Raw genomic sequence first — 23,593 nt, 5'->3', positions numbered from 1 at the left:
ATTGTTTTCAATAGCCGCGTCAGCAATTCCAGGCGGCTATTATTGCGCTCCTAAATTTTTATTTCGTCAATTGCGTCACTTACCTCACTCAAAAAAATGACTTCTGAACTCACTTATGGAACTTTAATTTTTATGAACATTTCCTAATTAAAGGTCAATAGTGTGCATCTATGTAGTGCCAAACTTAATGCCCTAATTCCTGAGTAATAGTCTTGAGTTTTAATATCGAATATTAATTTTGAAAAAGCTCCATTAGGGCTTTTTCCTTCTAGAGCAAATGTGTCTCATAAAAATGACAGTCCGAATCTAACCCAAAAAGTCTAGTGGTTTATTTTACAGCTGGTGGTCGATCTGTCATTCTTATTACTTTAGTTGTTTCAATTCATGGTAGGGCACAAGCGTCTATCGCGGCTATTTTCCGGCAATCTGCCGGTTGTTTGAGTTTTTTTTGGTTTTTTATTAGCCATCGTCAGCCCATCAAAAGGCTATTATTCAAGCGCCATTATTTAGATGCAGTATAGTGAATACGTGCTTGGTCAAAAGGGCAAAATCGGAAGAAAATCGACAAACAGCTAAAGCTCGGCAATTTAGTCACTGTTCATTAGTTCAAAGTACATAAGTTCAAATTACACAAGTTCAAAGTTCCTTAGAGCGGCTGCCATCATTTTTACAGAGCTTAATAGCCTTCGGTTTAGAAGACACTAAATTATAACGCTTCTCGACAATTAGGAGTAAAGGGCTGTTATTGTCTTCTTTTTGAAAAAGCTGTTTTAAATTGCTTTCTGCGAAAGTTTTGCTGGATCGTTCTAAAAATTCTTTCAATTTCACTACTGTGATTTTTACGCTTGAATTATTGTTTTGCGTGATCTAAATTGATCGTTTTCAAAAATCGAAGTTTCTGTAAGATAAGCTAGCATGAGGCCCAGATAGCCGAGTAGATACTGCTTCAGTCTATTACGCTAGAGGTCGTTGGTTCTACTATGAATAGTTTTTTCGGCTTTTTGCTTTCAATTCTTTTTTACATTTGTATATTTTGTCTTTAATTTCTTTGTAAGTTTTAAGTTTTATCCCGATTATCTCAGTCAATTATCTCAGAAGTCTTTTTTCAGAAGGCTTTGTCAAAGTCGCAGAGAGCATCTCGAGAGATCGTAAATTGAATCACTTTGGGATTTAGTTTTGTTGAACGTTTGTCTTGTTGATAGCCGCAAATCAATAGCGGGGGATATTATTGGGTTTCTCTTTTTACGACTCAAAGAGGTGCATTCGTTTTCTCGAGATTTTGCACGACTCGAAGAGGAGTTATATTGATTCATTTGTTTTTATCGGTCGAGTTGTTCAGAAACAGTATGTAAAAGTCATTGCCGCACGTGTTAATACGTGCATGTTTTTTGTTAATAGCCGTCTCAGCTTGTCAGCCCGCTATTATAGAGTTTTTTTTAAAAACTCTATAATAGCTATTAAATTTTTTTTGGCTTTCCTTAGTTCACAGCTTGTTCAACATTTTGCGTGAAATCTTTTTGATTTCTCTAGGCTAGTTTCACTCTTCTGTCATTCTGCTAAAAGTGTTTTTAGACAGCCGTTGCTCAGGAAACCAATTCAAAAAGAACAGAGTCAGTATCAAAAAACGCAATCAGAAATAGAAACGGGATAAACCCATAAAGCACAATTTTAGATGCCAATTACTCGAACTTTGTTCTTAGGTACCATCTCTAATGTTTATTAATAGCCGCCCTCATCTTCTCAGCCGGCTATTATAGCGCTCCTATTTTTTTTTTTTTTACTTCGTCGAATAAAAAAATGTTTCGCTTTACCTCATTTTGCCGCCTTTTCAACATTTTGCGTGAAATCTTTTTGACTTCTCTAGGCTAGTTTCTCTCTTCTCTCATTCTGCTAAAAGTGATTTTGAACATCAGTTGCTCAGCAAAGCAATTCAAAATGAACAGTCAGTATAAAAAATTGAAGTCAGAAATAGAAACGGGATAAACCCATAAAGCCCAATTTTAGATGCCCGCTATTTGAACGTCGGTCCTATAAGTATTAGTTACCTCTCTCTAATGCTTATTGTTATTGATAGTAGCCCCTGTAGCCTCTCTCTAAGAAACAGAAGTATGTTCAACTACGAAATGCCATCAAAATAAATCGGACTTAAAAAAAATGTTTTTGTACGAAAATCTTTTTTTTTCAATATCTTCTGTTATTTCAATCCCAGTCATGCTTATTGGAATCAACGGCGGCTATTTTCCGGCAATCTGCCGGGTATGTTTGGTATTGGTACGAAACACGAAACAGTTGTATGTTCAGCTCCGAAATAGCATCAAAATAGTTCACACTTTGTTTGTGTACAAAATCATTTCTTTCCTTTTTTCCTCTTCTTTCAATTCCACTCTTGGTTATGAAAATCAACGGCGGGTAATACCCGGCAGTCTGCCGGGTATGTTTTATTGTTGAACAAGGTTGAAGAGCAAAGAGGATAGTGGTGGTTTTGTTTTTACTGATTTCCGAGAGATGAGCGAGAACAGTAGCTGTAAAAATGTGAAATTGCTATAAAAAGTAGCAAAATGTTTTTGCTATAAAATTGCTAAATGTTTTTTTCACGTTCGACTTTTCAGAGCAGTTTAATGGTTTTAATCTTTTTCAGCCAAAATTGTCTTTTTTAGTTATATCAACTAATTATTGTTCATTTGGAAGCATTTTTGTCATCTAAATCTGAGATTAGACTTTTAGATAGAGTTTTGAGTTATTTTTGTCAGTTAAAAAAATATTGTAATCCGACTTCGAATTTTTTGTTGTTTATTTTGATTCCATTTTTTGCCTGTTATATTGGTATGTATGGCTTAATTTTTCTGGTCTGTTTCACATCATGCCATTGGAAAGAAACTATTTTTAAAGTCTACTGTTCAGAATACGTGGTTAGGAGTTACAATTTGTAAAGAATTTTCGAAAAAAATTTTAGTTTGTGCTTTTGTATTTCTGGTTTTCTTACAAACATTGATTGGTAGAATGGGCCAATGAGGAAACGAAAACAGTTCCTTAGGTTCAGCGAGAAGCGAATTACATGTGCTTGGGGATTTTTATGAAATTTTACTTCGAGTCCGTTATCGAATGACCTCTCGACAGTATTTTGCAGAGAATGTCGCAGATAACTGTTTTCAGCCTTTTTTGTTCACTTAGCTCAATTTGTTGCTTTTAATTGTTTTTGTTTGTAGAATTTTTTAATTATTAGAACTGTTTCTTTGAGCCGGATAATGCGTTTCGGGTGCAAATTGGCTTTTTTTGGCTTGCAATAATTTTGTTTTTTTTTAATCCCGGAGCGGATTTTTTTACTCAAATTATTTTATATCAACAAGGATTTGACTCACCATTCTTTCTTTGATTGAATGCTTTTGACTTGGTATTCTTGTTAATAAGTTTTTACGTTTGCTTCATGTGCTTCAAGTAAGGCTTCATGTTCACTTTCAGAGTTTGTTATATTGTATTATTGATCATTGAATTGCTTATTGGCTTTGGGTGTCTTGAAACTCAATAAAAATTTGATTAATAGTTGCGTCCTAGTAAAATTTGTACATTTTTGGTAAATTAGTTCAGTAGTTGGACTTTCCGAAACCTGTCTTCAAACTATAAATTTGACAGAAGAATGGCTATGTTATAAATTTGACAGAAGAATGGCTGTTATTTTACTGAGCCTCCAAATGCATTGTGCTTGTTTTTCTACTTAAATTTTTTCATTTGATTATTAATTTTCAGAAGTAAGTAGATGTCTACTACTTTTAAAAAACATTTTTGCCTTGTGTCCGAGACCTCGGTATTCTAGTGTTTTGGTCCTTCTGTTTCTGCAAGTATCTATGCTGAAGTGTTGTCATAACCAACAGCATTATTTGTTTTTTTTTTTAAATAATTGCTCTTAAACAAATTTTGTACCAATTATATTAGTCCTGTGGTCTTTTATATGCAATTGTTCGCTGACAGATTTTCTTTCTGACCCATTTGACTTTTCGTCCCCAAAAACGGGATTTAAAGGTAACGCTTGGAGGGCATTAAGTTCTGTTAGAGCTTTACTCGTTACAATACTTTAAGAATGCGAGAACTCACACCGCCACTATACTCTAACAATGTGATCACTCTCACCCCCAGCCGACCCTCCTTTACGTGGCGGTTTGGACCCCACTTTTGTCTCCAGCCCATTGAATCCTACCACCCCCCCCCCCCGCTCGTGCTCCGATCACCCTCCCCCTCCCATTGAGCCCCAGTTGGGTACTACCGAAGCCAACCGCTCGCCGGTCGTTTGAGAGCATTTCTCTCGACGTTAGTTTGTTATGTTTAACAACTGCCGTCAGCCTCTCAACGAATATTACTTAGGCGCTCTCCTTTTTTTAAAAGCGCTTTACCTTTTGGTCACGTTTTTCGTTTCACTTAAGTCACGATTTTCTACTTCACTTACTGTTTCAACTAAATGGACTGTAAATTCTTTCCCGCATTCTTTACGCAATGTGGTGAATACTGTCAAAGTCAGAAGATCAAAATCAAAAGGAACGAGATAAACCGATAAAACCCGGTCATTGAGTCATTGAGAATTAGATTATCAAAGTTCATTAGTGTTTGCTGACATTGTAATTAATCTTATTAGCTTTCAGTTTAGAAGCTGAATTAAGTATAGTTTTAGAATTCAACTGAAACTGCACGCTAATTTAGAATTTTGACACTTAAAAAGATAGATACTTAAACAGAAAAAAATCGGTCAATTTATCTCTTTTTTTATAGCTGCGAAGCTGTAAGCTGAGCGAAGCTATATTGCGGTGCTCTTGGTTTTTTTTGTGTCGTCGTCTGACGCTCTTTTTTCGTTTTCCATTTGTTCACACAGCAAAGCTGAAAAAGTCAATTTTTCTGAATGACTTCTTCCTCTCACTAACGGCATTTGCGCGCGTGACGTCATTTCTCACTCGCTTTAGCAAAAGTTTTTAGGTTATTTGCGTGATTAGATTTTGATCATACGTGACTTACCTCACTCAATAAAATGACTTTTGCACTTTAAAACTTAGTAAAGATTAGTTTAAATTTGTTTAAGGTCAAAGGAACTCATTTGTGCAGTAAAGGTCCCTAATAAGAGGCTTCTGCTGAATGAATTTTAACAAGCTTTATTAATTTATCTCGTAATATTTTTTACCTAGTTTTTTGAGCGGCGTCGATTTTTCAATTTAGATCTATATATGTTTCTATCTCTGTTTTATGGAACGCAGGTCTATTCTTTCGCAGCTATTCCGGCAATCTGCCGGCTATGTTTATTTTTCTGTTCCAATCCCGATCTGCAGCAAGCGCGTCAACGGCGGCTATTTTCAGGCAATCTACCGGCTATGTTTGTAATTGGGATTCTATGGTAGGTGATCTAAGACCAATAGGTTGGCGGTCTGTAATGGGAACGAGCTTAACAATCGTGAACACAAGCAACGTGGAATTGTTAACTCTTTCAAAAGTACTTTGATAGTGATACATTGGAAAATGCTTGCAAAACAAGTGATGTTCAACGTTATTAGAAATTAAAGCCGTTAAGTCAGTTGAATAAATTTTTCATTCTGTATGAAATTGATTCTGAAATTAATTTGAGAATTTTTTCTCGTTATTATCAGAATATTTTTGACTGGTATTTATTATCGCAATGGCGGAGATTTTCTGCGGAGTTTTTCCGGTCATTATAATCGAGACACTTTTAAGACATTTCTATGGCATGTTTTGCTTTCCTTCTCAAGATTTTAATTCTGATTTATTTCCTGACAAATTTGAGGAGATCAAGTTAAGGATGCCAAGAACAGAAAAATTTAGTGGGCTTGTGTTTTCAATGGCACATACTTATAGAGGAAGTCCACTTTTGTTTCGTAGAACAGTTCTCTTTTTGGTTTTGTCGGCAGTTCCATATGAGTTTTTTATATAGTGTTTAATCTGTTTGAGAAAAAACCGGATACAGAATCGGTGTCAGAAGACATGTTTAATAGCCGCCCTCATCTTCTCAGCCGGCTATTATAGCGCTTCTATTTTTTTTACAATTCAAAGAATTTGAATTGTATTGGGGCGCTGTCTTTTTTTTAAGATCTGTTCACACATTTTCATGATTTTTGAAGTCAAATTGGAGTGGTGATTTTGCTCACGCCGAAACAGGAAATCGAGCGAAAAAGCGAGTGGTTTTGCGGCGTGAAATTTTTTCGCTCTAAATTTAAAGTAGAGAGAGAAAATGGTGTTTGAACAAAAATTCGCTTTCTCGCTAGTGGTTTTTTGTTCACATGCGGCAATTTCACTTTGATTTTTACTGTTTTTTCGATTTTTTGGATCGGATTTTTTTCTAAATGGTTTTTCCAATCCATTCATAGTCCATTCTAGGTCTACTAGGTCTAGTTTTCTGTTTAGTCAATGAAAATTCTTTGAATTGTACGTCAGGACTTGTCCTGCTATGTTTTTTGTTTCGTCGTCTGACGCTCTTTTTTCGTTTTACAGTTGTTCACACCTCAAAGCTGAAAAAACAAATTTTCTGAATGACTTCTTCCTCTCACTAACTGCTTTTGCAAGCGTGACGTCATTTCTCACTCTTTCTTATATTTCGATAACTTTTTCAACTTATATCTGTATCTGTTTCTATCTCTATCATACGGCACTCATGTCTGTTCTTTCGCAGCTATTCCGGCTATCTGCCGGCTATGTTTAATAAAATTCTCTCATTCTGCTAAGCGATTTTGAACATCAGTTGCTCAGCAAAGCAATTCAAAATGAAGAGAGTCAGTATAAAAAATTGAAGTCAGAATTAGAAACGGGATAAACCCATAAAGCCCAATTTTAGATGCCCGCTATTTGAACGTCGATCCTATAAGTCTTAGTTACCATCTCTAATGCTTATTGTTATTGATAGTAGCCCCTGTAGCCTCTCTCTAAGAAACAGAAGTATTTTCAACTACGAAATGCCATCAAAATAAATCGGACTTAAAAAAATGTTCTTGTACAAAAATCTTTTTTTTCAATATCTTCTGTTATTTCAATCCCAATCATGCTTATTGGAATCAACGGCGGCTATTTTCCGGCAATCTGCCGGGTATGTTCAAATTTTAAGTTTTGCAATTTTTGAAATTTCCACCTGTCTCATTCGACACAAAGTTGAAAGAAGATTGTGAATAAGAGGGGTCGGTACATTACCAACTGGTCTTGGTTTTAGGCTATTTGGTTTCCTTGTTGCATGTGTTTTGTATTAATTATCACAACGGATAGGTAACATCGGAGAAATATTTAAAAATCATTCGCAATTTAGAAATCGTCTTGAGGTAGTTTTACTATATCATTTACGGTTTAATTAGTACGAGTTTTCATGATCTTTATACGTCTGCATTCATTTTTTGCTTTGATCTTCAATGATTTGTCTACACTTGTTTCAGGTCAACTCCAAAGCGATCGAGGAGTTCTGCAAAGAAGAACAAGAGAGATGTGACCAATGTTCTTCAGCCCAAAGACCAAGCATATCTCCCGGGCAATGAAGAAGAGAGGTTGCAGGAGGAAAGAGACTTGCACATATATCGCAAACTACAGGTGAGCATCGTAATTCTACTCACTATTGGAAAGTTAATGTGAAAAGCTGAAACTTGCATTCAAAAGCAGACTATTTTGCTGCGAGGTGTTTCAGTCTTCATTATTTTATCAATACAAAACTGACTTTGTGTGAGGATGAGCTCTTACTTAACCATAGCTTCAGGTTGACCATAACCTGACCAATGCTGGCTGCAATGATGGTACCACGCGAAAGTTTCGACGCAAAAAAAGTGGCCATAGTCGCCAAAAAGAGCAATGCTGCTCATAGAAAGAACAGTCTGAAATGTGGGGAATAATAAGAAAAAGGGCAGCTGAGAACAGGCCGCTGTGGCCTAATGCTATTCCTCTGCGATTACGCAGGAACCGAAATTATTATTATACCCGCGATGAAGACTATAAAAGGGTTTTAGCAACCATACAAAGTCAGACATGATTCTTCGTGGTCATGATAAGTTGTATACGGTTTTATGGAATCTTAGCAAACATTACGATATCAGAAATTAATTCTTACTAATCATGAAACGATGCTGCGAAAATTAGCAGGAACATGAGCACGAAAATTGTCGAAAACTTTTTTGCCCCTGAAACCAAAATAAGAGGAACAATAATAAGTCATACATGGAGCTTTATTTGCACACAGTGGCATTAAAGTCTGTTTAAAGTGATTTTCTGTGTTCTACAATAGATGAATGCCAAGTACAGCAACGCGTCATCTTCGAGTTGTCCCTTTAAGAATCGATGATCAATTGCTCTCAAACGATGTTTGTAACAATTATGTTAGTCCTGTGAGCTTTTTAATGCGATTTTTCGTTTGACTGATTTTTCGTCTGACCCATTTGACTTTTTGTCCCCAGAAACGGGATAAACAGGTAGCGCTCGCAGGGCATTAAGTGATCTTAGAGCCCTAAGCCTTACTAAGAATGCGATTCACCAAAACTGTTTTGAGGAGACAATTTCACGGTGTGAAGGGCGGTTATTTGTCTTAAAAGTTTGAGCCCTTCAGCTCCGCCCTCACGCCTTAGATATTGTTCGGTCAAAATTCACTTCAACAAAAAAGTCAGGCTAGCCTTAAGTTCCTAACTCACGTCCATTTTTTTTAGTTTTTTGCTCACTCTAATTATAATTTCAGCAGCAATGCATTGGGGTAACTTTCAACTGTGTTATCATTTGCATTCTTTAATAATACTTGTTTTGTGCACGGTTTATAATTTTTTGATCACTGAGTCACCGAGGTGTGTTTCATGAATGTAGGAAAACCGATTTTGAAACTTCTCGCCATCCGGAAAAATTATTTTGTTGAAATGTTAATAATGCTGTCACAAATAGAGAGCCAGTAGGAACAAGAACGGTAGAATTAATTTTAGCTTGATCGCACGTTCTCGAGGGAAGAGTTCTACAGACGTGGTCAGGGTATGAGGGGCAATGATCATTCACCGAAAGAACTGCAGCCATCTAGGGACTCAATAGCCTCCTTGAATTCAAACCAGCAGCCAATGAGAGTTGAGGAGGATGACGTCATAGCTGCTCCTAGGAGAGAGGCTGTGGTTGAGTCTGCTCTGCCTGAGCCGGAGGTCGTGAAACCCAAGGTGCCCAGAGATCAAGTGGTAAGGGTGTTTCGGTATCTTGCAGAGTATTAATTTTGGAGTTTTTATTTTTTTTTTGAGGGGGGGGGGGGTATGGCAGAGAACGCGGAGAGTCGAGATCAGTTTTTGTGTACATCTTCCATTTCAATGCCGACTTGAATCTGTTCTTAATATAACGCTGATTAATTAAGATTTTGCATTGAATAGTTTAAATGATATGTACTCTATCTTTACCGTAGCTATAGACCTCGAAATGAAGTATAAGGGGGGTGTACGTGTGTACATAATTTTTCGCCCTAGGTGGATGAGCTGGTGCTGTTCCTGTCTGATGTGAGGAATGATTACGCCATTTTGGAACTGAGGAGAGATGAGATGATTTCTAAACTGCAGAAGAAGCACGACGGACTCCACATGTAAGCGATGCAAATGTTGTTTAATGATCAGTGTCATTAATTAATTAACTGCTTTGATTACTCTGGTGACTTAATAGACGTTTGGGTTGTAAAAACTTCGAAAATGTTGCCATATTGACGAAATGTCTCCCTTGATTGTGATGTTGTATAGACTAGGATGGCCTAAACCAATGCCCTCAATTCTAAGATACCATTGAGTGGGTTTTATTATAGCGAGTTTACCATTCTTTTATGCTGACAACATTTGTAAAACTTCAAGTGCTTTTTTCAAGTCAAACTACGCAATATTGCTATCAGATGGAGTCCTTCGGTCCTCTTCTAAGAGCGTTACAAATTGTGAATGGCTGGTTAGTAGTCTAGACTTGGTAACACGTATGAAGTTGATGTTATATTTATCTTAGTAAGCTAAGCCGGTCTCAAAGAGCAAAATTGACGTAGTTGAGCAGTATTTACTAATTTTGAAACATTGTTGAAATGTACCCAGATTATGAAGCGTGTTCTTAAGTACAATATGTGTATATTTGATATCAAGAGATTAATCTGTTAATTGATTTGTGTTTAGAGCTATGGCGGAGTACCTTCAGCATGAGCAGGTAAATTGATAGCTTTGTCCGTTTTGTGTTTCACTATGAAGTTATTTTGAATGTACGCTTATTTAAGAATTCTTGTTTCAGTTTCGTGTTCGTAGCGATTCAAATCAAAATTTCATGCTGATGTTGATGTAACTTACATTCCTGCAGTTTTTAAAAAAAATTTTTGGGGTCAATTTTAGCTTGTTGAATTTTAATTCCATCATTCCTTTAATGCAGCATGCTCAATTATTCAGTAATAACATGTGCAATTCAAGCAAATTTCTTTCTGCTAGCGTTGTTTGTATAACTTGAGATCCGAAAAGGGAATTTTGCTTATTTCAACGAATTTTGCTTCCCTGAGCATCATTTTTCCAGCCAATTGAATCATTCGACTCTGAGATAGCATTGTATTCACAACACGTACGCAAGATTCCTATCCCCATAACGAAACGAAGAGGTCCGTACTTAAAAGAATAGTTCCTAAGTGAACCGAGGTTTATCAAAGTTGTCAAGTCTAAGCAAGGGTGACCTCACCGCTGAGGAATCTTGTGAATTTCAGATGGTGAACAAAAGGGTCATAGTGACTATCAGTGATGACGTGGAGTTGCACAGGAAGAGAGGAGACATCGATGCTTCAAACGAGGCATTCCAACGTCTCATTACTATGAGTCAGGAGGTTGTCCATTCCTCCAATGGAGCTGTGAAAACTCTCCAAAATCCAGCAGATTCCAGCTTTAAGGTATTAATTAGTTCAGAGCTCAGTTTAAGCAACTATAACTTCGATAATCTTGATTTGTCAACTCACAGAAAGAACTCTCCATTTTGGTCAAATTATGTGATAGTTAGGGAACTTGACTGCTGGGTTTGTTTTCCGAGCTTTTTAAAACTCTTTTAAAGGCGCCATATGCCCCCTTTTGATGCGTAGAAGTTTAATATGTAGTTTATGAAATGAAATTCGCTTTGAACCTGTTGAAAGTTCAGTTTTATGAAATAGAAAGAATTTATTTTGTTGTAATAATGATAAATAATGATACAACACGGACAGATAAAGTGGTCGGTGAATCTTCTCTTTTAAACTGACCTTATCCATTATGAACTTTAACTATATACTTCTAAATAAAATCCATTATAAGATTTTAAATAGAAGTTTTGTTGAAATTAAATTGAAAGCGGAATACAACTGTGTTTCAAAGGGATTTTTCGCAACCTGAAGTCTTTTAGGACGGTCTGAAAGAGCTTCTGCTGATAGACACTGAGTGTCAGACAAAGTGTTTTGACATTTTGGACTCGAAAGCTTCACCAGGTGACCTGGCTGCCCTGAAAGAGGATTCCACTAAATGTCTGGAAGACTGTGAAGTACTGATTGAAGATGCAATTTCAGTCAGAGAACAGGTACAGAGTTTGAGATATTTAATCTGATAATTTCATCGGAATTATGGCCAGATTTACATGTAATTGAAAAAAAACACGATTTAACTGAAGTGTTAGTCATGGAATAAACAGCTGAGAGGCAGTGTACGACTATTTAAAACAGTATAACACAATGTAGTTTATCATTAAGTGTACAAACAAAAAGTCAGTTAATTACGAACCGACACAAATAAAAGTTTATTAACCCAAATATAATTATGGAAAATTTGTTCTAGCAGAATAGGCGGTGCAAAAATCACCGTTGAGTTTTAATTGTTCCGACCTACCAAATGTATTTGGGGGTTAGGAAATTTATGTTAGCCTGGCTTATTTTTGTTGGGTTGATTTTGACTCATCAATATATTGTGTAGAGATACGAAGGCTATTATTGAAAATACCTGCGAAAAACTAATTGATTTTTGAAGAGCTATATTTTTTAATTTCTCGAGGGAAAATCAAGTTTTAAACCTTTTCCCGACTTTTCAAACTTCAATATCAGTTGAAATAAGTAAAAGTAAACTATAGGACAAGGATAATAAGTATATAATAATGAATTAGATCCAAAACCAAACAAAAGTCGCAAAAAGCATTCAACTTAGAAGATTATCGTTTTTAGGAAGTGTTTTCATACAATGATGTGCAAGACATTCCACGAACAAACCACGTTGAAATATGTTTTAATATAGGCTTTTAATGCTTGGTAAATAAAGTTAGTTGCAAATGAATTTAAGAAAAATGGGCGAAATGTAACTGTTGTTGCGCACATAAGCGCAAAAATGTCAAGGAGACTTAAGTTTATTGTTCGGAAGGTCATTTTTGAAGTTCTAAACCCCCATAACCTCTCTGCTCCCCCATTGCTAACGACTCGACACGATCTAACGAAAACTGCTTTTTGGCATAAATGTATCCCAAAATGATTATTAATAGCCGCGTCAGCAATTCCAGGCGGCTATTATTGCGCTCCTAATTTTGTTTTTACCGTCTGACAGATTTTTGTTTTTGTCTTACCCTGACTTCTTGGAATTGACCTTTTCAATGAATTCAGTGAGTTCTACTGCTTTGCGGTTAAAATTTTTGTTCGTGACGTGATTTCTGCTTTAAGGTCAATTGCGTGACTTACCTCACTCAAAAAATGACTTCCTACTCACTTATGGAGCTTTAAATTTTATGAACATTTACTAATTAAAGGTCAATAAAGTGCATCTGAGTAGTGCCAAACTTATATGCCCTAATTCCTGAGTAAGAATCTCGAGTTTTAATATCGAATATTAATTTTGAAAAAGCTCCATTAGGTCTTTTTCCTTGTAAAGCAAATGTGTCTCAAGGATGTGTCTCTGGAATTTGAATTGTTCTGAGGCGCGGTCTTTTTTTAAGTATCTGTTTCCACATTTTTATGATTTCTGCAATCAAATTGAAGTGATGATTTTGGTCACACCGAAACATAAAGTGGACCAAAAAAGCAAGCGGTTTTGTTGCGTGAATTTTTTTGCTCTAATTTAAAAGTAGTGAGAAAACGGTGTTTGAAAAAATTGCTATCTCGCGAATGTTTTTCATCACATGAAGCAGTTTGAGATTGATTTGTACTATTTTTTCCAATTATTTGGATATCATTTTTTTCTAATTGATTTTCTCAGTGCGTTCATGGTCCAATATAGGGCTGGTTTGTTTTTGTTTAGTAAATGAAAATTCTTTGAATTGTGTCAGGACTTGTTCTTTTTTTATTTTTTTTAATTCTCTTTACCTTTTAATCACCTTTTTCGTTTTACGTAAGTCAATAACACTAATAATATTAAGAGATTATATTAAAAACTTTTATAAACAATCTATTTTTGTGGTTTTTATTTTGCTTGTTGTTTGAGTCCAGAAAGATCTATGAAATGCCAATTTGTGTTCCTGTTTTGATACAAATTCTTTTTTGTTAATTCTCAATTTTTGTTAAAAGTTTGATTGTGTTATTGAGGTTTTTTGTTAGTTAATTGAGGTGTTTTCAAGGTTTTCTTTCAATTCTGTAGATTGTGATTTCGGACTGGCCTTGCCGTTTTTTCAAAGTGCGATTTACCTATTGATCACGGTTTTCGTTCAACATAAGTCAACAATTTTCATGTTTGATTCGTGATTTACCTCACTCACCGTTTCAACTGGATGAATTTTAAATTCCTTCACGCATCGAATTGCGCAATATAGTAAATTTTTTGCGGTTGAACTCAAATTGACTATTTTTTTTATTGGGAACCGATAATTTTGTTGGGCCGTTGAACTCAAATTGACTTTTTATTGGGAACCGATAATTTTGTTGGGTTTTGCCTCAGACGTTTTGTAAGTCTGTTGTCATGCTAAAAAACGAGTGTAGTTTTATTAAAAGAGGACAGGTAAAACAAAGTGGTCTTGATTCAGATTTTTTTCTTAGAAAGTTTGAATTTGTAGGCTACTGAAGCTCAAAGAAAAGAACGTGGACACTAATATGAGATTTCCATCATTGTAAAACAAAACCACTTTGAGTGTAGCTCTTTGCTTTAATTTTATTACAGTCAACTTCAACTTGATTTTCTGCGAAGCTCTGATGAAAACTTCTTTCACTTTTCCTTATGTTTCAGCGCACGTCAAAAAATTGTTTCTCGTTTTTAGGTACTTAGTGTTGGAAATAACTAATTTGCGTTTCTGAGTTAACCAAATTTATTCGTATAGTACGGGTCCTTATTGTTGAACTATGTCTGTCTTCTCTATATATTGGTCTTTTATATGCATTGTTGAAACTGCGTTAGCGTATAACTTTTTAAAATCCTGGCAGCCTAATTTTGCCTGGAGTAATCACTGTAATTTTGATATTGTTGACAGGACACGGCAACATTCTTGGCGGAGGCTGTAGACATTCAGTTACTGTTTGAGAGAATCAAAGTTCAACGACAGAGACTTCTCCTGGATGTTGACGGTGAGTATAGTTCGCTGTTTCTCTGAAAACTTATTTCCGAGTCTGCTTAAAGTAATTTGGATGAATAGCAGTAATCAGTAGGCCAATTAACTCAAAATTTTGGAAACTCAAAATTATAACCGCGCGGCGATTAATGAATATGATCTCCAGTTTAGGTAATTCCATCTCATTTGATAGAAAAGGCGGCAATATGATAAAATAAAATAAGTATCGGTAATGTTGAACAAATTGGGAGTGGGGGAATTTTTCCTTGAAATTAACGGGACTGTTTTCCGCTGTGGGAGTTGCAGAAGAGTATGTATAGATATATGATCTGGACATATATCTATTTTTAAAAGCAAAACTTAGTTACCGTGCATTGAAGTGTGGCACTGCAATTAAGTGTGAACCAATGCTATGAAATGCTTATTTTTTGCCTGGATCCTCTAACCTCTATCTGTGATGGTAAATATTTATATTCTTGAAAAGATATTTTTCAGTGTGGCTTGTTAAACTCAAGAATCCCGAGTTTACTCTACAGTTGAAAGATCTGAACGTGCAGCAAGGAGAACAGATTGAGTTCACATGCAAGCTCCAAATGCATCCGAACTTTAATATGGGACGTACTGAGCACATCAAAATTGAATGGCAAATCAACGATCTGAGAATTGTGGATACTCCCCAAACCAGAGTGCTGATGGAACCAGACGGGACTAATCGACTGATTGTGCCAGATGCAGATGTCGGAGATTCGGGAACCTTCCACTGCATAGCTACTAATATACTGACCGGACACTCTGAAGTGACTTCTTGCAAGCTGAAAGTGATCCCTAATGAACCTGGTAAGCATTATTGCTTTAGAGAACGCAGCAGAATTAATTTATTGCTCCCAAATGAGGTTAACAATTTTAAGGTCCCGTTAGACTTTGCCGTCTCAATTAAGGTTTACTATCATGAAAAACCGCGAAGTGATAGTTTGGAGACTACTACTGGTCTCATCGTGTTTTTTCTTTAAAATTGAATTTTTACTGTTGCGCTATTTTTTAACGACTTGAAAGGGGAGTTTTGGACAGTCGTTTTAAATAAATAAATTTTGTTGGAGTTAATCTCTCGAAAATGTTGCACGTGCTAACATTTGTATTGGTTTGACTTCTGGGCAAATTTGAAGAGTGGATCAAGAAAAGAGTGCTTACTTTGTTCATACTGCCGTTTTCCTGAATGCGAAAAATTGTGATTTGAAGGATGTTTTAAGCGAGTAATATTTGTCACGTGCGTGCTTTCAAGCTGTTTTTTTAATTCTCTCAAAGAAGCAATTATTGTAAACGTGTGCGTCTTTTTTCTGCAAAATTTTTGCGTAACTGTTTTTTGACTTTTCGAGTGACTTTTACGCCCTTGACTTTCTGCGTTTTGCGTGATCTAAAGTTCTCTCTCATTCACAATTTCAAGCAGCTAAACTCAATTGACGGCAATTTAATACTAAAAGTCAGAAGTGCGCCGAAACTGGTGCCATTTTTCGCTTTAAATCTTAATACTGATATATATTAGCCTCTAGAGGTTATTTGAAGCCCCTTGGAAATTCTTTGTCCCAATCAGTCTAGACCCCTCCCTCCCCCTACTGAAGAAGGCTGCAAATGATTAGAGCTCCCACTGCCCCTTCGAGAGCAATTCGTCCGACGTTAGTCGGTTATGTTTTCAGTTTTAACTCATATTTCTTGCTTAAAGGCTTTAATAGACTGAAGTAAAATTCGAAAGGTTTCCTTATTGCTTACTGGAGTTTTACTATAGAATTAGTTGTTCATTGCCCCCGTATTTTTTATTTTTCTTGTTATTTCACTTAGGCAGTTTAATCACAGGTTCTCTTGGCTAGTGAGACACAATGTAATCTATTTAATTTGCTCAGTTTTGACCTTATTAATAGCGGCAAACGATAGCTGGGGCTATTATTGGTCTTCGCTTGCTTTTTTCGCGATTAAAAGAATTTGAATTGTATTGGGGCGCTTTCTTTTTTTAAGTAGAGCTTCGTTTTTGAAGTAGAGTGAGCAATTGGTGTTTGAACAAAAATTCTCTTTCTCGCTAGTCGTTTCTGGCTCACATGCAGCAATTTGACTTCAATTTTTACTGTCTTATTTTTTCGATAGGATTTTTCTAAAAGGATCTCTCTTTCTGTGTCTGGTTTTTTTGTTTACTCAATGAAAATTCTTTGAATTGTAGGTCAGGACTTGTGTGGCTATATATTATTTCGTTGTCAAGATTTTTGTTACGACAATGTGGTGTCCAGATCACTTCAAATCTTCTGTTTGTTAATTCTTTCAAGCATTTTTGTGTGAATTGCGTGAGTGACCTCTTTTTCACTCTTAGTGGAGCGAGTTTTTGTTCATTTGCATAAGTTTTTGGCAACACGTGATTTACCTAACTCTCAAAAATGACCTTTTCGCTTTCAAAATGACTGTTCTTGACTTTAATTCAACGAAAAGTTAACTGAGTGTGTCACTCTAAAGATAGGTTAATTTAGAGCAGCTAATTTATGCAGATTCCTAATGAAATTATAACATCTGAGCATAAAAACAAAAAAATACTATTTTTCTTTCTGTTTTAATCTTTTTGAGATTGCGGATGTACAAAGCCATTATTGCAGCTATTGCAAGCTTTGTTTTTAATAGCCGCACAGCGATAGCTGGGGCTATTATTGGCCTTCTCTTGGTTTTTTTTTTATTTCGTCGTCATGATTTTTGTTACGACCATATGACGTCACAGCCACTTTTGTTCATTCGTTCATGCGAATTCAATTGAATTGCATTTGTGACGTCATTTTTCGCTCTTAGTGGAGCGAGTTTTTTGTTCTTTCGCGTGATTAAATTTTTGGTCACATTTGACTTACCTCACTCTGAAAAATGACTTCCTCACTTTGAAATTGACTTTTATCTATTATTTTTAATGTAATTCGCAGATTTTTAATCAAAATATAACAGATCAGTCTTCAATGAAAAGACAAATTTTTTTGGTGAAAAGACTGTTTTTTTAGACTGCCGATCTACGAATCTATTGCGGCTATTTTCTGCAATCTGCCAGCTATGTTTTTGTTCTTTTTGGCAATGTAACTTATATGGGACTTCGTCGCCCTTCTGTTGAATTGGATTTTGAGCCATTTAACTTTTCGATTCGCAGCTATTTTTTTTAGGCTTAGACAGCATTCGATTCCGAACAGTCACAGTGGAAATTAATTCCTTCGTTTGTTTGTCATTTTCTCATTGTGTTATAAACTAAGAATTTAAGTGGTTTTTTGTCAGAAATTAGTATCATGTGCTTCAACAGTTCAGCATATCGTCTAATGCCATCAAAAAACTATTAAAAAAGCTTTGAAGCTTTTTCTGATGTTTATCATAGCTGTAAGCTGAGGGGAGCTATATTGCGGTTTTGTTGTTTTTTTTATTTCCTCTGACGCTCTTTGTCGTTTTACATTTGTTCTAGAACATTCCGTCGCGTTTTCACTCTTGATTCTTATTTTTTGGTGACCTAAGTTGCGTGCATTTAGGTATAATATGTCTGTTGCTATAATCGAACGTAAGACACAGTGTATCAATGGGACTGGTAGTCGAGTGGTTAATGATTCTTGTTCTTACGCCGAAGATTAGGGTTCGAATATCTGCGTTGTCAATACTTATTGCACTTATAGATTTTCAAATCATTCCTCTATTCACGCAAGTCTTTTTCTCAACTATTCCGGAAGTCTATTGCGTCAGTTTGTTGCGTCATTTGCTTTATTTACTGATCTTTAAAATGGTTGATAATGTTATTATAGATGCGAAGCTGTAAGCTGAACGGGGTTATGTTGCGGTGCTCTTGGTCTTTTTTTTATAGCTGCGAAGCTGTAAGCTGAGCGAAGCTATATTGCGGTGCTCTTGGTTTTTTTTTGTTTCGTCGTCTGACGCTCTTTTTTCGTTTTACGTTTGTTCACACAGCAAAGCGAAAAAGTCAAACTTTCTGAATGACTTCTTCCTCTCACTAACGGCATTTGCGCGCGTGACGTCATTTCTCACTAGCTTTAGCAAAAGTTTTAAGGTTATTTGCGTGATTAGATTTTGATCATACGTGACTTACCTCACTCAATAAAATGACTTTTGCATTTTAAAACTTAAGTTTAGTTTGAATTTGTTTAAGGTCAAAGAAACTCGTTTGTGCAGTAAAGGTCCCTAATAAGAGGCGTCTGCGAAATGAATTTTAACAAGCTTTATTAATTTATCGCTGAACGTTTTTTTTACAATTTAGAGAACTTGAATTGTATTGTGGTGCTGTCTTTTATGATCTGTTCACACATTTTCATGATTTATGAAGTCAAATTGGAGTGGTGATGTTGGTCACGCCGAAACAGGAAGTCCAACGAAAAAGCGAGTGGTTTCGCGGCGTGAGTTTTTTAGGATTTTAAAATAGTTTAAGATGTTTGAACAAAAATTTGCTTTCTCGATTGTGATTTTTGTTCACATGCAACAATTTGACTCTGATTTATACTGTTTTTTTTCAATTTTTATCATTGCTTTCTAAATGGTTTTCCAAATCTGTTCATTGTCCGTTCTAGGTCTATTAGTCATTGAATTCTTCGAATTATAGGTCAGAACTTGTTCTGCAGTCTATGTTTTTTTGTTTATCGTCTGACGCTCTTTTTGTTTTGCATTTGTTCAAACAGCAAAGCTGAAAGTCAAATTTTCTGAATGACTTCTTCCTCTCACTAACGGCATTTGTGATCGTGACTTTAGTTCTCTCTGTAGCAAAAGTTTTTGGGTCATTTGCTTGATTGCTTGATAGTGAATGATATTCCGACTTTAAAAAAGAGTTTGAGAGAGGTGTGCACATAGATAAACGTTTTTTGCCGATCAATTTTTTTTGCTTTTAATTTGTTTTTGATTTTCCGAAACTGATATTACAATAATTTTTGGAGCCTAATAAGGAGTTTCAAGTACAAAATTGACTTTTGTGTCTCTGTTTTATTTTTACTTTTTATAATCAGTGTGTATGACAGCATCTCTGATAGTTTGTGCATTGAATTCCTTTTTTTGTCGTGAGGTGTTCCTTTTTCATCAAGTTTTGCCTAAACTAATCCAAACTAATCACTTATTTTTTTCTATCATTGAGCGGCGTCGATAACTTTCAACTTATATCTTTATCTGTTTCTATCTCTATTATATGGCACCCGAGTCTATTCTTCCGCAGCTACTCCGGCAATTTTCGGCTGTGTTTTCTGTTTTTCATTTCTTCGGATTGTTATTCAGGACTAGTCCTGCTATTTTGTATATCAGGACTTTTGTTGCGAGCCCATGACCTCGTGCTCACTTTGATAAATCTTTCTTCATTCAGGCTATTTTTTTTTTACTGCGTTGCGTATGTGAGGTCATTTTACACTCTTATCGGCGCGAGGTCTTCTCTTTTATAAGATTGTTCGCATAAAAATTCCCTTTACCCCTGTTCGTTGATGTTTTTCTGAGTGTAATTCATGGAGAACATTTGCTATTGGCACAAACCTATTTTTGGGGGCATGCAACTTATTTCTTGTTTCAGGGACTCAAATCTGGTCTCGATGTTCAAGTAAGAGTTAACAGACCAGTGCTTATATACAAAAAATCTAAAGTTTTAAATTGCCGCAGTCTACAGTTTTGGTTCACTTCTGTTAATTTTGTGATCATATAAATTCTCTATGAAAATGATCAAATTTCCTGATATGTTGACATCTTTAAATTGATAGCCTACCGTTGTTGTCGTCTGTGTTGTGTGAAAATTATTTATAGTTTTTTTTGCTTCCGTTCAACCGATTTCATTTACCTTTAATGTACCTCTTTGTCCATTTTGTGATCGTACAATATCGTGTCTTACCATCAGATTGTCATTCCTCAAAAAAGCGCTTCTATGATCGAGGTGTTGAGATACTTCTCATAAAACATTTCCTGTGTAAACTGTACTCAATATTGTCTCTTCCTAGAACTCCATCAATTTCCTGTTAACCTATCTATAATCATCGTTTAGAAGGCGAGCCTCCAATAATATTAGCGGAGCTTGTAAATCAGACTTCAACCTTTGGATCTCAATTTCGAGCTGTGTGTAAAATATCAGGAGAGCCGGAACCAGCCGTATTTTGGTTCATCGAAGGTCGTCAATTGAAGGACGGGATTGATGGTTGCAAAACAATTCAGAGGAATGGTGTTTGCGAGTTGATAATTGACAATGTTGGTTCCGAGCACAGTGGACGGTTGGCTGTAGAAGCTGAGAATAAATTTGGAAAGGCCCAATCAATGTGCTATCTGTCTGTACAAGGTATGTATGTAGCTCTGTTTAGCTTGCGTAGGTATTAGAGATTTTTGGTATCAAAACGTGGAGGTAGGTTTGAAATGGTAAACTGAATCTCACAAAAGCATTCGGTGCCAAAAGATCGCAAGTTTTAAAAGTTGACTGGTGTCCTTAATTTGTAGTCTCGGAACACATAAATTTTTCTAATGTACTCTGAAATGACCAAATTGGTTTTTATCACTATTGAGTTTCGAAGCCCTGATCATAAAATTTGTATTTCTGAGATTAACTGTTTGAATGATTTACTGAATCTAATCGAGAAAGCTCCTTTGTTTTTGAAGTGGCGCTATTTTTCAAAGCCGAAAGATGATCATTGCAATTCAGAAGTGACTAAATTGATTTTGATCATTATTGAGTTCCGAAGCCCTGATCATAAAATAATATTTCTTAGATTAAGTGTTTGAATCAATTTTGTTGGATCTAATCGAGAAAGCTTCTTTGGTATTTAAGTTGCTCAGTTTTTCAGAGCCGAAAGAGGATACCAATTCATTTGGAGTGCGCAATGGTTTACGAAGTTCTAACCAGAGCAACCGCTATAAACTCGAGGAGTACGAAGAGACAGTTAGTGTGTACCAGAATGTCGGTTCCAATCTAAACCAGATGCCGAGATATGCAAACTCAGAAACCAACTTGACTTATAACAAAACTGAGTTCCCCAGTGACTATCAGGGCTCCATGAGAAATATTGCGGAAACAGACCTCGACTCTCAAAGTGTGACGTCACTCAATGAGAAGAATAGCAGCAGGAAAGTTTTCCAACAGCGACGTGAAGAGTTAAATGACGATGCGCTACTTAGGAATGTCCATTATGAACCGAGAGATACCGACAAAGCTTTATCTCACCAAGATTTGAGAATGAATGGTTCAAAGATGAATCGGGGTTCTGTTAGAAATCCGGCTGTTATTCCCAAATCTGAAATCGTGGAAGAAGAGGTCGAAATGACAATGCGTGAAAAACCGCCAGAGTCGCAACCATTTGACTTGACAAAGATTGGTCCTGCAATTACAGAAGCTCCTCAAAATTCGAAGCCAGATCCAAGATCTCTGTATAGAGTACCTGATGAAAACGAGAAATATCGAGAATACAATTATCGTCCGGAGAATGAAAGAAGTGTGAAGCGTGAGATGCCGATAGCACAAGCTCCCCGGATGGTGAGCCAGCTGAGCCGGGTGGCGGTGGTGTCGGGTGACGAGATTGAATTGAGATGCATCATTGAAGCTTATCCACCTCCACGTGTCCAATGGTTCAAAGACTCCAAGCTGCTTACTCCGAGTGACAGGATCACCATGTCAGAGGTAATGACTATCTGGAGAGTTTGAGTTGAGCATTTCTGAATTACGCTTCTCTCGATGTTTAGAATGATGTATATAAACCAAAAATTGCGTGCATTAAGTGCTTAGCAGACAGTTTGATCAATTCAAAAATAAGCAGTAATATGTATCCACGTTTTCATGGAGAAAAGTTCGTTTTCAAGGGATGGAATTTATTTTGGTTTTCCGTAGATACTTTAAGAATTGTCATATTTAATCAACGAAATTTTCATATTTAATTGTAATTGAGCTCCGTCTTTGGGGATTTTGGAACACATGAATACAATTTAAGTGGAACCTTTGTTTGTGCGACATCGGTTTTTACTTATTAAAGATATTTTTGAAGATTTTTGGTTTCAGGATGGACCTGAGAAGGTGTTGACAATTGACGATGTTGACGATGGAGACCAGGGTGTATATGTATGCAAGGCTGACAATGCACAGGGTACAATTCAAACCTCAGCCACACTTCAGGTGTTTCAAGGTAAGCTAAAAACAACGAAAAAGTATTCATTTTGGTGCAACATCAAAAATATTCAACATAGATAGGTCGATTTTCTCGAAGTAGGTCAATTTTCTCTGAAAGTGTGGTTATACAATATGAAGTCAAACATTACAAAGATAGCCATTTTGAATGGAATTATGCCTTTTTGACTGAAAACTAATTTCGCTAATTCCCCCGTTACATACACGAAATTTTTATAGGTTACGACACAACTCAATAATTTGGACTTTCTGTTCATTTTTAATGGCTGCCCTCATCTTTCCAGCCGGGTATTATAGTGGCCTTATTTTTTAGTAGCGGTCATCTCAGTTGGCCCTATTTTTTAACAATTCAGAGAGTTTGAATTGTTTTGGGGCGCTGTCGTTTTTTAAAGACCTGTTCACACTTTTTCATGATTTTTGAAGTCAAATTGGAACGATGATTTTGGTTTGTTTCCTTGGTTCACTGCTTGTTCGACATTTTGCGTGAGGCAGTCTGGGCTAATTCCATTGTTCCCTCATTCTGCTCAAAGTGCTTTTAAACTGCAGTTGCTCGGCAAAACCATCTAGAATCGACAATCAATATATCGAAAATACAAATGGTATAAACCGTAAAGCCCAATTTTAGATGTCGCTACAGGAAGTTTATTCTAAAAAAGGTTTAGTTACCACCTCTAATGTTTATTGATGGTAGTCCCTGTAGCAGTAAAAAACAGGAATATGGACAACCACGAAATAACATCAAAATGAATCGCATTTGAAATTTTTTATAGAATAATAATCATTTTGTTCTTTCGATCCCAATCGTGGTTATGGGAATCAATGGCGGCTATTTTCCGGGAGTCAGTCGGGTATATTACTAATATGAAGGTACAATTCCAACTGATCAACTTATTAAATGAAATAGGACTTGTTTACCTAAGCGAAAATGTTTCCATTTTTCGTTTGCACGTTGGTTTAATCTGCAAGTTTGAGTTTTAGCATTAGGGCCCTGACATTTTATCGTGGAACGCGGAAAGTTCA

At 36.1% G+C, this 23,593-nt stretch overlaps 1 protein-coding gene across 2 annotated transcripts in view; it reads left to right on the top strand.

The window, feature by feature from the left end:
- The window catches only part of LOC142344413 (uncharacterized), a 112,663-nt gene that overhangs the window by 61,816 nt on the left and 27,254 nt on the right, over positions 1–23,593 (top strand). Inside the window, exons 14-25 of one of the 2 annotated variants that reach the window (XM_075396031.1) lie at positions 7,407–7,557; positions 8,922–9,161; positions 9,441–9,553; positions 10,116–10,146; positions 10,685–10,864; positions 11,347–11,517; positions 14,371–14,464; positions 14,944–15,285; positions 19,994–20,020; positions 20,456–20,743; positions 21,243–22,072; positions 22,448–22,571. In XM_075396031.1, the coding sequence (XP_075252146.1) occupies positions 7,407–7,557; positions 8,922–9,161; positions 9,441–9,553; positions 10,116–10,146; positions 10,685–10,864; positions 11,347–11,517; positions 14,371–14,464; positions 14,944–15,285; positions 19,994–20,020; positions 20,456–20,743; positions 21,243–22,072; positions 22,448–22,571 (2,591 nt within the window). The remainder of the gene's footprint in view (positions 1–7,406; positions 7,558–8,921; positions 9,162–9,440; positions 9,554–10,115; positions 10,147–10,684; positions 10,865–11,346; positions 11,518–14,370; positions 14,465–14,943; positions 15,286–19,993; positions 20,021–20,455; positions 20,744–21,242; positions 22,073–22,447; positions 22,572–23,593) is intronic. The other variant, XM_075396032.1, reaches the window with a different exon arrangement.

Source organism: Convolutriloba macropyga, chromosome 8 (genome assembly GCF_964194025.1).
Source record: "Convolutriloba macropyga chromosome 8, txConMacr16.3, whole genome shotgun sequence".
Classification (NCBI taxonomy): domain Eukaryota; kingdom Metazoa; phylum Xenacoelomorpha; order Acoela; family Convolutidae; genus Convolutriloba; species Convolutriloba macropyga.
Note: the sequence above shows the minus strand (reverse complement) of the source record. Positions and strands in the feature narration are given on the sequence as shown.